This window comes from Palaemon carinicauda, chromosome 11 (genome assembly GCF_036898095.1).
Source record: "Palaemon carinicauda isolate YSFRI2023 chromosome 11, ASM3689809v2, whole genome shotgun sequence".
Taxonomy (NCBI): Eukaryota; Metazoa; Arthropoda; class Malacostraca; order Decapoda; family Palaemonidae; genus Palaemon; species Palaemon carinicauda.
This window is the reverse complement of record NC_090735.1, coordinates 14781328-14798442: the sequence shown is the minus strand read 5'-3', so window position 1 is coordinate 14798442 and position 17115 is coordinate 14781328. Positions and strand designations below refer to the sequence as shown.

General features: G+C 41.3%; 1 protein-coding gene across 1 annotated transcript in view; it reads right to left on the bottom strand.

The window, feature by feature from the left end:
* Positions 1-17115, bottom strand: part of LOC137649980 (ATP synthase subunit C lysine N-methyltransferase) — a 74395-nt gene that overhangs the window by 4796 nt on the left and 52484 nt on the right. Inside the window, exon 4 of the mRNA XM_068382973.1 lies at positions 14684-14875. Within this exon, the coding sequence (XP_068239074.1) occupies positions 14684-14875 (192 nt within the window). The remainder of the gene's footprint in view (positions 1-14683; positions 14876-17115) is intronic.

Sequence of the window (17115 nt, the reverse complement as noted above, 5' to 3'; positions counted from 1 at the left end):
TAAGATTTTCGCTCGGATTCTCCTTGACCGCCTCCTTATTCTCGCAGAAGACGTCCTGCCAGAGTCCCAGTGCGGCTTTCGACCTTCCCGCGGGACCATAGACAAGAGAAGAGCCTCGAACAACAACAGCCCATAATGTTCATCTTCTGGGATTTGAAAAAGGCCTTCGACAAAGTACCTCGACCTGCCATGTGGGCTGTCCTCAAAAGATATGGCTGCCCACCCGATTTTGTCAAGCTGGTGCGTGCCCTCCATGACGGAATGGTTGGGAGAGTCTGCCACCAGAACTCTCTTTCAGACCCATTCCCCATCAACGGCGGCCTGAAGCAGGGCTGTGTTCTGGCCCCGACGTGTTTCTCGCTATACACCGCAGCAATGCTCAACGAGATTCCCCCAGACACACCCTCAGTCGACCTACGTTTCCGCATGGATGGAGGCGCTTTCAACCTCGCTAGACTCCGCGCCAGAACCAAGACCACCTTGTGTGCTGTGCGAGAACTGCAGTATGCTGACGACAATGCCACCCCAGGTCAGACGGCAGAGGACCTGCAGTCGTTAGCTGATGCATACAACTCTGCCTACGAACGTTTTGGGATGCAAGTCAACTCAGACAAAACCAAGACCCTCGTCCAACATCCACCAGGACTGATGCTCCCCAACTTCAATACCACAGTGAATGACCAACCATTAGAACAGGTGGACCAGTTCTCCTACCTAGGGAGCATCCTAACATCAGCTCCCACAAGCAAAAAGGACGTGGAGAACAGGATCAGGGCAGCCCACTCCGCCTTTGGCCGACTCAACTGCCGCGTATTTAACAACCACGCACTGACAATGACCACCAAAATAATGGTGTTCAGGGCAGTAGTCCTCTCCACGCTCCTGTATGCATGTGAAACATGGACGCTATATAAAAACGATATTAAAATCCTAGAACGCTTCCAACAAATGAAACTGAGACAGATCTTGAAAATCCCCTGGGAGAGCCACACCACCAACATTGAAGTCTTAGAACGTGCCTCGCTGACCAGCGTGGAGGCCACCATCATCCACCACCGCCTCCGCTGGATAGGACACGTGCATAGGATGGATCCATCTAGGCTCCCAAAGAAAATATTCTACGGAGAACTGACCCAGAGCACCAGACCACGAGGAGCCCCGAAAATGCGCTATAAAGATCAACTAAAGCGCACCCTGGCTCTAACTGACATCGATCCTTCCTCATGGGAAGAAACAGCCAGGGACAGGAAAACCTGGAGGAGTACAGTACACCATGGCACCGTGGACTTCGAGGAGAGGAGGAGACAAAACGAGGAGGCTAGGAGGAGAAGAAGGAGAGAGCGATTAGAACAGCCCCGCCCACCACCTACCCTCCCTTGTGAACACTGTCCGCGACTCTTCCACCACAGACTAGGACTTAACAGCCACATCAGGCATAAGCACCCACCCCACAGATAGGAGGCTGATGGCTAACGACAGAACCCAATACTCGGACACGAGTGGGCGCCGACGACGACGATATTAAAACAACTCTACCACTCTTTAATATCTCATCTAAATTACTGCATTACAGCGTGGGGGAGTTGCAGTAGAAACGTCCTGCAACCGCTAATCGTTATGCAAAAAAAACTGGTGAGAATATTAACTGAGTGATTATTTAGCTCATACATCACCTCTATTCCGGTCTCTCTCGATTCTGAAGTTGGAGGACGCCTACAAACTCTCCTTAATGAATTTGATGTTTCAAACACTTTCGCTGCATAAATATCCATCCATTAGACAAAAAATAATTCAGGTACAATCAGCACACCAATATGGAACAAGAGACTCTTAACTTAACTCTTCCCTTCGTACGTGTAAAGAAATGTGAACAGTTTTATCTTTATCAGGGAGTTAAACAATGGAATACTCTGCCTGCTTATCTTGAGACATTGCTTAGCATTCGATCTTTTAAAAAATCATATACTAATCTGTTATTATCTGTGTACTAAGTTTTATTAGTAGACATTTCTTCATGACCTAACCATTAATGCACACTATAATGTTCTTAATTCTTATATTGTTTATTGCTTGTATACATTTGTAATTCTAGCATTTCTACCATATCAATGTTTATTATTCCGCCCTTCTTTATTATATGAATATACATTTCCATTTATTTTTAGGCTAAAAATCTCACTTATATGTGTATATGTATGTATATGTACATGTGTGTATATGTATGCATATGTATATACTTGTGTATATGTATGTGTACATTTAGTTTATCTATATCAATATTTACTTTTTATAAATTTTTTTTTTAATTTATTTTATTTGTATTATTGCCCGAAGAGCTCTGCTCCACATGGGCTTGGACCAAGTCTTTTTTTGTAAATATTTTGTATGTAAATATGTTTTTGTCCAATAAACATTATTATTATTATTATCTGACGGGTAAACGGTCACATCGCCCGATGAATTGTAATCGCCAGTCAGTGCCCGATGTCCCTCGATGCATATTGGCCTAGTTTGCCCACTATGGTTTTCCCCCTACCTAAGTCATTGTAATACTATTCAGACTTGCAATGGCTGGCTACCCTATTTATTGAACGAAACCACTAATATGCATGTTGATTCAACTTTAATGTCAAAATCAATGTTTGTGGTATATAAACATTGTCCTACAAGAATAGTTAAATATGGATCACAATCTGTATTAATGGAATGTAACCAGTTAAACAATTAACAAAATTGAAAGCCGATACTATAGAATCGGGAATATGGTGCTTCTACCATAATAGATGAACCCCTCCAAAAACAAACTATGCACATTACTTGACCAATTTAGGAGTGATTCAATAAAAGAAAACTCGCAAGTCAGGAGCAGGGTGCGAGGATGCTTACACCCCCCAAACTACGGCTTTTCCATGACCCGTACATTACTAATAGATAGTGATAAAAGCCCTTCATTATCACTATAATTATGTTTACTAAAACATTACAAAACATATATGCGACAAATTGTTATACAAATGACTGCCAAAATAGCTTAGAAATATAAACTATACTCGGGTATATGAGGTTTACAGTAGCCTTCTATCATATCTTTAATACCTGTAGATACAGAATTCAGCAGTGGCTTAACCTAACGTGATTTTTCCGTATGATGATTCACATCTCGTTAGTAAATCTCATGATTCGTTCCAACCCCTACAAAAACGCTGCATTAAATTTTATGATAAAGGTATTTTAGTGTACAAAACCACAATGAAATACAACCAAATACTATACATACGAATCATTCAATACCTAACCTAACCATTAATACCTGTAAATTAAGTTATTAGAACATAATGCAATAATAAATGGAAAATAAAAATGTGGAACCTTACCTTTCGAGTGAGGCGATATCTGAAAGCAAAGTGGTGGCAGAGGACAAACGGCAGAAAACATGAATACTTAACTTTGCGAGACATTAACAAATGGAAGAAAGTATTAACACGCACGAAACATTAACAAATGGCAGAAAACATTGACACTACCTAACTAGTAAAGTACTGTAATTATTAGTGGCAGAGGACAAAATGTTTTCTTAAACTTTGCAAAACACATTAACAAATGGCAGAAAATATTAATACTCACGAAACATTAACAAATGGCAGAAAATACTGACACTACCTAACCTAACCATTAATATTTGCAAAGTAATTATTAGAACATAATGCAATAATAAATGGAAAATAAACGTGTGGAACATGGCAGAGGACAAAATGCAGAAAACATGAACACTTAAACTTTGCAAAACACATTAACAAATGGCAGAAAATATTAATCTCGCGAAACATTAACAAATGGCAGTAAATACTGACACTACCTAACCTAACCATTAATATTTGCAAAGTAATAATTAGAACATAATGCAATAATAAATGGAAAATAAACGTGTGAAACCTTGCCTTAAGTCCGAAAGCAAAAGTAGTGCCACAGGACTAACGGCAGAAAATGTGAACACTTAGTGTAATACATTAACAAATAGCAGAAAATAACAATTTAACAATGAAACATTCTTTTTCTAATTTTTTACTTCACATTTCATCACTTCCACTTTTCTGTTTTTTCGTATTACTTTGACCTTCACCTTGGCCTACTAATGGCCTCTTAAAAAAATAGCTATTCCTGAAAGCTTGTTTCTGCTTGCTTTTTATAATGTTCCTGAAATGATTCAGGCAAACATTACACTGTGCAAGAACACAACTTGTGTAAACTTTTTCTTTTTTTTTTGGGGGGGGAGTGTTTCTTTACTACAAGGACTACCATTTTATGATAAGCTAGAGTCTCCTTAATTTCTGCCATTGTCATAGGGTCCTCCTCGTCGCAGCTAGAGAGCTGTTCTTGAACTACATTCACTTGCATGTCCTCCAACTCCTTCAGGTTGTAAGCTCGTCTTGGTGCTCCTCGAGAAGCTCATCAATGTCGTCCTCATCGATAACCAGCCCCATGGACCTACCGAATGTAAAGATCACCTCAACCTCAAGTTGCAGAACAGGTTCAGGATTGTCAACTTTTTCGGCTTCAGCTAGGCCTACGTCAAATTCCTCGGAGTTTCGTGCGCAGCTTCCACAAAGAGCTCAAGGTGTGCCTCACAATCTCCTGCGAAGCTTGATCGATGAGTCGGAGGCCTACGACAATGTCGAAAAGCTCCTTCCAAAATTCACATAGGGTGAGGTTTGTGTTGCCAGTGATGTCAAAACATCCGAGGTTTGTGTTACCAGTGATGTCAAAACATCCGAGGTTTGTGTTACCAGTGATGTCAAAACATCTGAAGAGATACAGCATAGAGCTTCTTGCAGTTCAAAATCACTTGCTGGAGGAGAGAGGTAGTGTTAAATGGAATATAGAGAACCTTGTTGAAGGAATACTCCAGAGGGATGTCTTCCAAGGCCAAAAGGGTGAGAAGGGGCGTTGTCCCACACCAGTAAACATTTCAGGTGGCGGTGCTTCTCTTCCAAATATTTTCCGACAGTAGGACCTAAACAGAGATTTACCCATTTAACGAACGAGTCTCATTACCAAGGCTTTCGCATTACCCCCTCCACATTACCAGAAACTTCTCCTTTAGCACTTTGTGAGCATTGAAGGCTCAGTACTCCAAATGATACACCAGTAGAGGCTTCAACTTACAATCCCCACTGGCGTTTGCACAGAGTGGAAAGGTATGCCTGTCCTTCATAGGCTTATGCCCCGAAGCTTCTTCTCTTCCATCATGATGTATGTCCAACGAGGCATTTTCATCCAAAAAAGCTGTTTTGTCACAGTTGATAACTCACTGGGACTATAGTCTTCCAGGAAAGTAAACTCATTGAACTTCTAAACAAAAGGCTTCAACTGCTTTCCTGTCCGGCTGGCACCCTCCCCATGCAGCACCACCAATTGAATGCCAGACATTCTCTTGAATTTTTCAAACCATCCCCGTGAAGCCTTGAACTCTAGGTGTGCCTCCATCGATGTCCCTTCTCCTGCGTCGTCTTCGGCCTGAGGACACACATGATCACCGAAAATGGTGCTGGCATTGTGGCAGATCATGTCTCCAGCAATTTTCTCCTTAATCCATAGGAGAAGCAGTCTCTCCATCTCATTATGGACGTGGCTCTTCTCGCTTGAAAAAACAGTCACGCTCTTAAGAAGGTGTTGCTGTTTTGATGACTTCCTTCTGTCTAAGGATGGTGCCTATTATTGATGGATTTCAACCAACATTCCTTGGAAATCACACTCGACTGCATGCCACCCTCAAACTTCTTGATTATCTTAAGCATCCTCTTCTTTCCCTGAACATCAGCAACTTGGGACCCATGGCTAATAACATACGAGTTGAATAATGCAACACGATACAGTACAATATCTAAATGAACAAAAGCAAATTCACTAACATGAATTGAATCTGAACGATACCGCGGCCAAAACGAAATGATTGAGGAACTCCGATACATATATGCATGATGGGATGGTTGTTGACCAATAGGAGAGCAGGATCTTATAGCGATAACTAGCATCAGAATAGGGAGATAACCAATGGGTGGCGAGTTTACAGTTTGGCGGAGCGCAAATTTTAAAATTATTCTTAGCAGCAGGGCAAATCTTGTATTGTATTTCGTTTCTTAGCATGAAATATTTTCATAATGAGGCAAAAAATTTTTGTAACTAGTTTCGTATCATGAATTTTTCGTATCAAGAAGAATCACTGCATACCCATTGCGAAAAGTTACGCTGGCATTGTCAGGCAAACCCATCTATTCATCAACTCGGATGTGCAGACAACATTCACGGGTAGGACCAGCAAAATGTGCACGCCCACCCATTTGGACAGGCCTTTAGGGTACAACCACATGACTTGGTATGCAAACATTGTAAGCAGAATTTGGGCAAGGAACGGCATCGCTGGCAGGCACGTAATCCCAGAAATAACATGTTTACTGAACTTATGAATGTTAATATTTTTGGTTTTGTCCAACATACATGTCATCTGCATGGTTATAAATGTTTTTTCTATCTCTACAAAGATCGCACAGTGTGTTTGGGTACATAATCATGTAGTCTAAATTATGATTTATAACTTTTTACAATCTATTCAAAGATTGTATAATGTGTATCGGTGTTGAACTAAAAATTTAAAGGTTTTTTCCCTTGTAAAATTTCCCCCCCTCAAGTCGATCTAGGTATGGGGGTATCTTATTTCTTGTATGTTTCAAAAGTTGGAACCAGATAATTAGCTTCAACATCACAAGCGTTTGGGGAGGAAGGGATGAACCATCTGGTAAGTATAGAAATTATTCATTATTACTGTATCACTAGCCAAGCTACAACCCTAGCTGGAAAAGCAGGATGCTATAAGCCCAAGGGCTCCAACAAGGAAAAATTACCTTAGAGAGAAGTAATGAACAATTGAACTATCTTAAGAATAGTAATCATATTAAAACAGATCTTTCATATATAAGCTATAAAAAGCGACTCATGTCAGCCTGCATTTGCTGGAAGTTTGAACTATGAAGTTCTACTGATTTTACTACCCTATTGGGAAAATAGAGGGTTGGGCATGAATGTAAAGAGAGTTCTATATGAGAAAGTGATTGTACCAACTGTGATGTATGGATCGGAGTTGTGGGGAATGAAAGTGACGGAGAGGCAGAAATTGAATGTGTTTGAGATGAAGTGTCTAAGGAGTATGGCTGGTGTATCTCGAGTAGAAAAGGGTTAGGAACGAAGTGGTGAGAGTGAGAACGGGTGTAAGAAATGAGTTAGCAGCTAGAGTGGATATGAATGTGTTGAGGTGGTTTGGCCATGTTGAGAGAATGGAAAATGGCTGTCTGCTAAAGAAGGTGATGAATGCAAGAGTTGATGGGAGAAGTACAAGAGGAAGGCCAAGGTTTGGGTGGATGGATGGAGTGAAGGAAGCTCTGGGTGATAGGAGGATAGATGTGAGAGAGGCAAGAGAGCGTGCTAGAAATAGGAATGAATGGCGAGCGATTGTGACGCAGTTCCGGTAGGCCCTGCTGCTGTCTCCGATGCCTTAGATGACCGCGGAGGTAGCAGCAGTAGGGGATTCAGCATTATGAAGCTTCATCTGTGGTGGATAATGTGGGAGGGTGGGCTGTGTCACCCTAGCAGTACCAGCTGAACTCGGTTGAGTCCCTTGTTAGGCTGGAGGAACGTAGAGAGTAGAGGTCCCCTTTTTGTTTTGTTTCATTTGTTGATGTCGGCTACCCCCCAAAAATTGGGGGAAGTGCCTTGGTATATGTATGTATGTATGTAGTATCAAGCCTCATGATGGAGAAGGCATGACATAATTAACTGCATACCTAGTATTACAAACAGGATGGTACTGTCCAGGAATATCTGAATTTAAAGGATGCTCAGAATTATGAAAAACCTTATGCTTCATGATAACGAACTAGTTGAACAATGGTGCCATAAATTAATGTCTAGATCAGGAATAGGAAATTTAACATCTTAAGTTCCTGTGCAACAAATTAATAAATCTTGATTACTATAATTCCGTTTATAGAATTGCCCTAATGTTTATATTGCTGACTATCACAATTTTGTAGAGGTGAGTTAGTAAATGAAGTAAATTAAACATAGGAAAGTAGAGACTTGGCCCAAAACCGAGCAATAGCCTTTTACCACAAAAACTGAGCAGAATATCTTGATGGAGGTAGAACAGAATATCTTTGATTACTGGTAGAGAGGCTCCAAAAAGAGATATAACTCTCCCATGACACCAACCACAGATGATGGTCCATTTGATTTGGTAGAGAGCTTCAAGAATTTGCGGAAGTACCCAGACATGTCACCCCGTCTCTCGCAAAAAAGCACCTCTGTGAGAGGAGATGCTGGATAATCTTCACGCGTGAAGCCATAGAGACACTAATGCTCTGAGAAAAATCTTGACATGGGGCTACTGCAGTAAATATAAAAGCTCCTTCGGAATTCTCAACAAGATACAGGAGGTCTGCATACCACTCATCGATATGGTCACATCAGTGCTAATACAGTAGCATAATTAGAAATTTGGCATTGATTGGACTCTTGAGATCTTTCCTTATGAGGCAGAACAGCGGAAAAGCATAGGCGTTGAGATCCTCCCAGGAGTGCTGGAACGTGTCCTCGAAGGATGATGAAGGGTCTGGAAATGGAGAGCAATACACTAGTATCAATAATCTTGCAAATAGGTCGACCATCGTGAAACCGACAGTCAAAATTTGCATTGCTGTCCGAGGACATGAAGACCATTCACCACCAAGAATCTGCATTCTCCTGCTTAAGTTTGTCTCCTACTACATTTCTTTCTCCCTGAATAAAGTGGGCCAAATGAAAGATTGAATTTGCCTCCGCCTATTCCAGGGTCCTTACTTGCAAGATGACATCTACCCATTTCAGGGTCCTTACTGCAAGATGACATAGGCGGTGAAATGTAGGACCCTACAGGCGTCTTGATCAACACCGCTGAGTGTCCTTGAAGAAGAGAGCGAAATTCCTGAAAGTTCCTGAAAGTTATAACACGATGTGTGCCCCAAGTTCTACAGCTGACCACATTTTGTGCATCATATGTTGATCTAGGCGAGATCTCCACCCTTCTTTCAAGGCATTCGTGAATAGCCTGAACTCCGAAGAAGAGAAAGACAGAGGACATCAGCCTCTGCTACTTTAGAGCTAGTAACTGTGGCTTTGGAGCAGAGAGATCCTGTTTTCTAAGGAAGACAAGGTTCTGTGTGGGGAAAGGGGAGACTTCTTTTAGTTTATCAAAACCCCTATTTCTTGACAAAACTTGAGAAGTCTATTTCGATGTATCAAGTCTATATTGATTATGCTACAATCAGCCAGTCGTCCAGGTACCTGAGCACACTAATCCCATTGGTGTGGGCCAGGGATGATACCAGCTCCAAGATCTTCGGGAAAATCTATGGAGCTGTCCAAATGACAAAACAGAGGACCTTGAACTAGTACACCCTGCCGCCGACCCACTCGAAGATATCTTCTGGATGCGGAATGGATCAGGACTTGAAAGCACGCGTGTCTCAGGTCCAGCATAATCATAAGTCCCCTGGTCCAACAGCTTGAATTACTGTGGGTGCAGTCTCCATTCTAAATTGCATCTGCCGGTTGTCAAAGTTGAGCCGAGAGATCGATGACTGATCTCCAGCCTCCAGATACCTTTTTTACAAGAAAGTGTCAATTGTAGAAACTTTATGACCCGCCCTCAGCTTCCTGAAGAACGTTCTTGTTGATCATTTTTTGCACCTGAAGTAGTGACATGTTCTGGAGACACCTGAAAATAGGATAACATCATCATCACGGGAGGAATTACAGGAGAGGGGGAAGAGTCGGTGAAAGAGAAAAGGTATCCAGGTTGCAGGATCTGGACAGTCCGTCCGCTCTGTGATGCCACCACCTCCAATTCCTTTGTAGGCAACCCCCCTGTCTTGGTGGTAGAACAGGGGGGGGAAGCCCTTTTTAGCAAGGTCGCTTTATCTCTCCCTTTGGCTAGGCCTTGATGGGAAGGAAAGAAAGAGATGATCTACCCGATGGAGAGCTTCTGCAAACCACCCATTCTGTGAAGTTCTGGGCTGACCCAATAAAGGAAGTTAAGGTTGTTTAAAGAGACCTCTCCCAACATGATTGAGTCTTGGGCTTTCTTCCAATTCTTCGTCGTTGAAGCAATCTTGTCTGAAAGAAAGAGGGTTGGGTGATCCATTGATAAATTATGCAGATCTAGCCTTTCCTGCTTGCCAATCCTCTTTGTAAAACCTGGAGGTCACAGTCTCCCACTGCTTCAGCACCCAGTTAGTCTGTTGGTTGGCATTTTGACACAATGAATTCAACATCCCGGGCACCCGTAAAGACAATGTTTTTCAAAGCCTACTTCTTACTGAGGTCTGTCAAGTCCTCGGTATTGGCCAGATAACCGACCAGTGGCCTGTCCAGGAAACAGCCTGAAGAGCGGTCATACGTCATAGCTGCAGCCTCCATGCTTGCAGCTTCAGATTGAGATAAGGTGATTAGGAACAATGTCAGTTTGTCCACCGAACATCCAGGAGCGAACCTAGCTACTGTTGGGTCCAACAAGAGAGGACATAGTTTCTATTCCAGGCGACTGCCTGGAGACAAATGTCTACAATCTTCCTCCAGGGAGGAGAGATTACAGCAAGGCTGAGGACCAGCAAGGCAAAAAAAAATTAAACTTCAAAGGGCAACCAGTCGCAGCTGCAGGAGACCAAGAAGAAAGTTCTGGAGGGGCAGGTCCTGCAAGGACATCTGCTGTTCAGAAGACATCATCGGAGCGATGACCTGCGGGGTGATGTTTCTCTTCCAGGAACAGCCGGTGTTCCTCCTACGAAGGAGGTCTCGAATGCCTAAGGAAGCCAATAGTACTCGTAAGGTGTCAGCTCTCTGTAAAGACAAAGAAGGTGAAACTCCCACCTGTCTCCAGGGGAGGTTTCACCAGGGGAAATGTCTGGCCCTTCCCCTTGGCTTGACAAAACAAAAAACAAAAAGCTATAAAAAAAAAGAAAAGAAGAAAAAGTTTCAAGCAGAAACTGCCAAAGTTTTCCAAGCACAGAGAGCGTAACTGTCCTCTCTGATGGCTGAAATCCAAGTGTGATGGAGGGAGGCAGCTGTGCCCTTGAAACTGACAGGAATTCCAGTGAGGTTACACTGAGCTGGAAGGGAGGCGGCTGCCTCCTTGCTACTGACAAGTTACCTACCTGCCAGTTGTTTACACCTAATTAAAGTTTTAACTGCTGTGTTCCAGCTTCTGTGTTATCTATTCTCTTATGTAAAGCAGTAATTTGAAAGTCAACCTTCACAATAGACCCATTGCCTGTCAACTTTAAACACGGCAGCTCTAAGCATGGTCAGTTGGCTCTTAGAGCATGCCGTAAGACGTCTATGGCCGCATCCCCCCCCTAGGAGAAGAGTAGGGGACATTGCCAACGCCATTAACCAATCTAATGCAGGATAGCACCTGCAAGAAGGTCGACTTTTACTCGCCTTACTGCGTATTGGAACCTTACGGATAGCTGGTGTAAGGAGAACATACACTGAAGCATCGGTCTGAATTGTCTTACACCTCCAAGCCCCTGCCCGTTTAGACTTGGGGTGGACTGTAGCCATTATCGGGCGATGCCATAGGGGAGTCAGGACATGAAGGGTTGTCGACTGCCTCTCGAGGTGCCAGGGCAGCTACATACCATTCGTTTCTGAAGACTAGGATCTATCAGGAGGTTAGAAGCCCAGTTCTTTTGGGAGCGAGTTTGGGTCTGGGTCCGTCCTTCTCGCATTCCTTGCTTGTGAGGGTGGAGAGAACACTAGAGGTCTCCTCTAACCTATAGAGGTAGCAAAAGCTTGTCGAAGATCTTGTTTCGTAAGCGGTAGAAGGAACAGCATACAAATACAGTATTCAATAGGCGACAGTCTAAAAGAGTCAACAAATGAGATCTCCCTCAGGATGGAACCTGTCCCCAGGAGGTATTACCTAGGCTTATGAGACCTCTGAGCCACTTTGATTGGGTATAGACCTAAATTCTCCCAAAGGAATCAAGTTCTGCAGCATGAACTAGGTAGCTGGTGCCAGAAGGCTAATCGTAGTGTCCCTACTTACAGGAGCTTCTTTGCCCACTGCAGCATGACATAGCTTGGATCAGAGGTACACTAGGAAGATGCTATCACCACCTGTTTTAGTAAATTTATCAGAAGTAAAGAATCCTTTAAAGCAGACAAGTTGGCAGAAGCCACTTTAAATATCTCCTGTAACAATACCATCTAGTGAGACACCACTGCTGGCTCTAGGCCGGAGGAGCACACAACTGGATCATGCACGCAATCCCATTGGAGATACAGGCTAAATTAATAGTAAGGGTGTCTGCCAAAGGTTCCCGAAGGGTCGGTGGGTTCGGAACGGTGAGGAGAAGAATGCCTCAAAGGGAGTACATGCTGGGAAAGTAGTCTCACGAGCACTACCCTGCAGATCCTCTGATAGGAGAGAATCTGCTGCAGAGGATGAAGGTCCAGTAGGCATGAGACCGAGCAGAGGGGACTCACTCCTGTCACCTCTAGAAAGGGGCAAGTGCTGAAGCCAACCCTGCCAGGAGCAGAAAACTCCAGCCGCATTCCAAGAAGGAACATCTCAAGAGCCAGTCCTTTGAAGATGAACTCAAGTCAAAAGGACGGCCATAAAGCGGCAAAATCCCCAAGGAAGATAGGCTTTGCCATCTCGCTATGGGAAACGAGAACTTTAAGACTCAAAGGTTGTCTGAGAGTTAATCGGCCACCATTCTTACTTGATTGTACTCCAGAGACAGAAGGGTACCAGGAGAAGTCGGGACTTTTTTGACTTCGAGAAAGACCCCGAAGGAGAAGAATTCCTTTTTGACTTCTTCCTTCGGCCATACCATTCCACTGGGAGGATGGCCACTCCCAACACTCGTCGCATGGAGAGGCCTGCGTGCAGGACTGTCCTCTGAAGTCAGTAAAGATCCGCATTAGCTGCCCCACCATGCCCGGACAAACCTGCATACCATGCATTCCTCAAAGCACGCATAACTAACATACCCGAAAAACTAAAAGGAAAAAGAGTTTAAATTTTTCTTAGTTACAGTACAGAGAATGCAAGAGATATGTCTGCTCTCAACCGTGGTTGAATTCAAATTGGAGCAGGAGAGGGGGCTGCTTTTCTGCTACCCAGTGGTTACAACTGGTATGGTTGTCAACACCTCGTTTTAAGTTTTTATAACGTGTCTATCTTGCCTTGTTATCTTCTATGTAAAGAACGAGGGTTTGTATTCATGCAGAAACAACTAGGCAATATTGCAGTGATAAGTAAAAACATCCTCCAGGAAAATCTCACTGGAATGAATATTGAAAATCTACAGGAAAATTGGACTGAAATAGTGTAATTTAAGTGATGTGCAAGGGTGCAATATAAGTACAATTTAAAAACAAATAAGCAAATGAGACAATACGGTCATTTTTTATTATCATAATACACCTTAAAAAAAATCAATCTATTCAAGGTTATAAAGGCTATGGCATTTTAAGGTTAAAAACGATTGGCTTTAGGATTACTCGTTCTACAAAACAGTGTGGCTACATGAGGTCGCCCAGGCAAATGGGACAGGTGTCAGTACCTGCCTTCAATATTAAGCAGGGCAGTACAAAAACTAGTTTTGTAGTCTGGGACAAAGTCATTTTACTAGTCGAAATTGGCACATATAGTGAGAAAAAAACAGTTATACTACTATAGGTAGTAGGTTGGCCAGGACACTAGCCACCTGTTGAGACACTACCGATAGAAAGTTATTGGGTCCTTTGACTGGCCAAACAGTACAGTACTACATTGGATCCTTCTCTCTGGTTACAGATAATTTTCCCTTTGCCTACACATTCACCGAATAGTCTGGCCCATTCCTGACAACACTGAGATTACCAAACAATTCTTCTTTGCTCAAAAGATTAACTACTATACTGTAATTGCTCAATGGCTCCTTTCATCTTGGGGAAGATAGAAGAGACTAATTAGCTATGGTAAGCAGCTCTTCTAACATGACACTCCAAAATCAAACCACTGATCTCTAGTCTTGGGTTGTGCCATAACTTCTGTACCATGGTCTTCCACTGTCTTGGGGTAGAGTTCTCTTGCTTAAAGGTACATTCAGGCACACTATTCTAAATCATTTCTCTTTCTCTGTACTTCTAAGTTTTTATAATTTATATATGAAAGGTTTATTTTAATGTTGCTGTTATAAAAATTGTTTTATTGCTAATTATCCCTCTTGTAGTTTATTTCCTTACTTCCTTTCCTTAAAGGGCAATTTTCTCTGTTAGAGCCTTTGGTTTTATAGCAGGCAGCTTCCCTCAAGTAAAGTTGTAGCTTAGCAAGTAATAATAATAATATGAAAAATAAAAGTAAATTTGTATGCACATCCAACCATAATCCTTTCTTACCACACTTGCACTAAGTTCCTTTTTCATGTCCGCATTACTATTTTTAAGTGTACAGTAAAAGTAGCTTATCTAAAGTGCCCCATTGAACAAATATGTCACTAATAAAAGATAATTTTGCTAATATTTCTACATTTCACTGTACAAAATTTTAAAAAATGCAATTACATAATTCTAAAATAGTACTGTACAAGAACATGACACCTACCATCTCTTCAACTCCAAATATCACAATATTTTTGTAGTTATGAAGCCTAAGTTTCCAAAGATCATGGGTTATAAAAGAAGTTGATGATGACACTCCATTTCTCCAAGCTTTCCATCGTGAATACCATACAAGCCATGGGTTTAGCTCCACACCTACACTTTCAAGCTGAGCTTTTTGAGCCGCTGCTAAAACCTTAAATAAATAGGTAGAATCTTATTTATCTTTTTCTTGTTCATCAGCTTTGTCAAATACAGTAATATCAATCACACAAGTAATAAAACCAATCTACAGTACACTGTCATTAGATGCAATATATGACATGATTTCTTTTGACATTCAAAACAAAAGAACTAAGATGCTAAAAAAGGGTGATTTTAATATCAGCCCTGTGAGGGTTGAGTATGATAGCTTGGTTCTGGTTAAATTGCTTTCAGTATTAATACAGTAATAATACCAAGATGAATGGCAGTTGCTTTTGTTGTTCCCAAGCTTTGCCTGTGAAATTCAACAATGACTTGTGTGTAACACTTCATAATTTCTTGTGCCTCACTTTCCAAATAGATTTCTTAAAAGCTGAAAATTTATTGATTGGCTTCACAAAGGAAGAAGCTCTACAAATGATATGCAGACTTTTCAAAGAAATCATTTAGTCATACATCAAGCCTTGGGTTATTTTAAGCTTCCTATTAATGTATCTACAAATTATGGGATGGAGAAATGAGGATAAAATTTAAAAGTAATTTGCATCTTTCCTAATTATACAAACCAGAGTCCTTTAAAAGGAGTATGATATCAACAAACCTGGGATGGGTGTTTAAACTTTAACGAGGTGATTAGTCACTATCAGGTATTACCCTTTGAGCACCAACCCCTTGTCAAATAATTTTCCACTCGAAGCTCAAGGCTTTGGTCATTTTGCCTTACTTGTCTTAGCACAAAAATATTAAAGACAGGACTTTACATTTTTTGACGGGGGTGAGTAAATATCCCTTACATTGATATGTAATTCTACATATTGTATTTTCTAAAATCTTTATATACATAATAAAAAAAGGTAGTAAGTGGACATAAATACATCCAAGGACACTCAAAGGGTTAATCTGAAGTAAAGGTAATGCTCATAAGATTATCAGAGGTGTTTCACAACCACTCCTTAAAATTACATTTTGCATAACTGGAATATCACTGCCATATTGGTTGGTACCTTGAAAATTCAACATAATTTGTTCCAAAACTGTGTTCAAACACCAAACTTTGAAAATTGAATAAATTTTCCCAATAAGAATAAATTAATTGGTTCCACCAAGGTTGCTCTTATTATGGACTCCTTTTTATATAACATTCACAGTATTAAAATACAGTACATAAAAGCAAAGAAAAAGCAATTGAAAGTTATAACAGAATCAATTTTTACTTTGCCTTTAGTAGAAAGTAGATTGCTTTTGTAGAAAGGGCTGATGAGGAAATGCTGTGTCACTTGGAAGGGGTCCCCCTCAAGGTTTTTCTCTATTTTTTGACTTGTTGACACTAATTGTGATTAATTTGAGGTCCTTTTCACTAAAAATTTATTGAGAGGTTTATCTCTGCCTCCCTTTGATGAAGTTTCTGATATGATTTAATGCATTGTCATTATACAAACCTTCAGCTCTGCTGGTTATTGTCTTATATGGATGATATTTTTCAATAAAACTGTGACTCGGTCCATTTTTCCATAATTTCTATCATGAACTAGCTTCACCATCCCTTTCCTCCTCTCAAGAAATGTACTCTACTGCCATGTGTTGGAGTTCCTTTATTGTAAGTCCTGTGTCATGGTCCTCTTCATCAGCTTCTAAGCCCATGGACTTGCCTATAGAAGCAATATTCTCAAACGCAGGTTGTCTCAGGCTCAAGTTCAAAGCTTTCAAAGTCCCTCTCTGCTACACAGTCTTGTTAAACCTTCCTCCCTGCAGAGTTCCTTGTTCTAGAAGACTATCCCACAAAGGCTTTATTGATGAGGTTTAAAGCATGAAAAATGTTGAAGTGGTTCTTCCAAAACTCTTTAAGTGTTAATTGTGTATCACAGTTGACCTCCAAATACCTTTAAAAAGGACTTTAGTGTGGAATTTTTAAAATTGGAAATTACCTGTTGATGTGTGGGCTGTAGGAGATGATTTGTATTGTGAGGCAGTATCTAAAAAGTGATAAAAGACAACTCCCCTGACAACTCTTTCTTAATTTAAGGAGGGTCAACAGGTGCATTTTCCATGATGAGAATGGCCTTAAGAGGCATCTGTTTTTCCTGAAGGTGTTTAATTTTCACAATAGCTCAAGCTCTTCATGCATTCACTCTATAAAGACCTGCCTAGTTATACAGGATTTACTGTTAAACTGCCACATAACCCTCAAGTTGTACTTTTATCACATAGTTCTTGAAAACCCTGGAGTTTTGG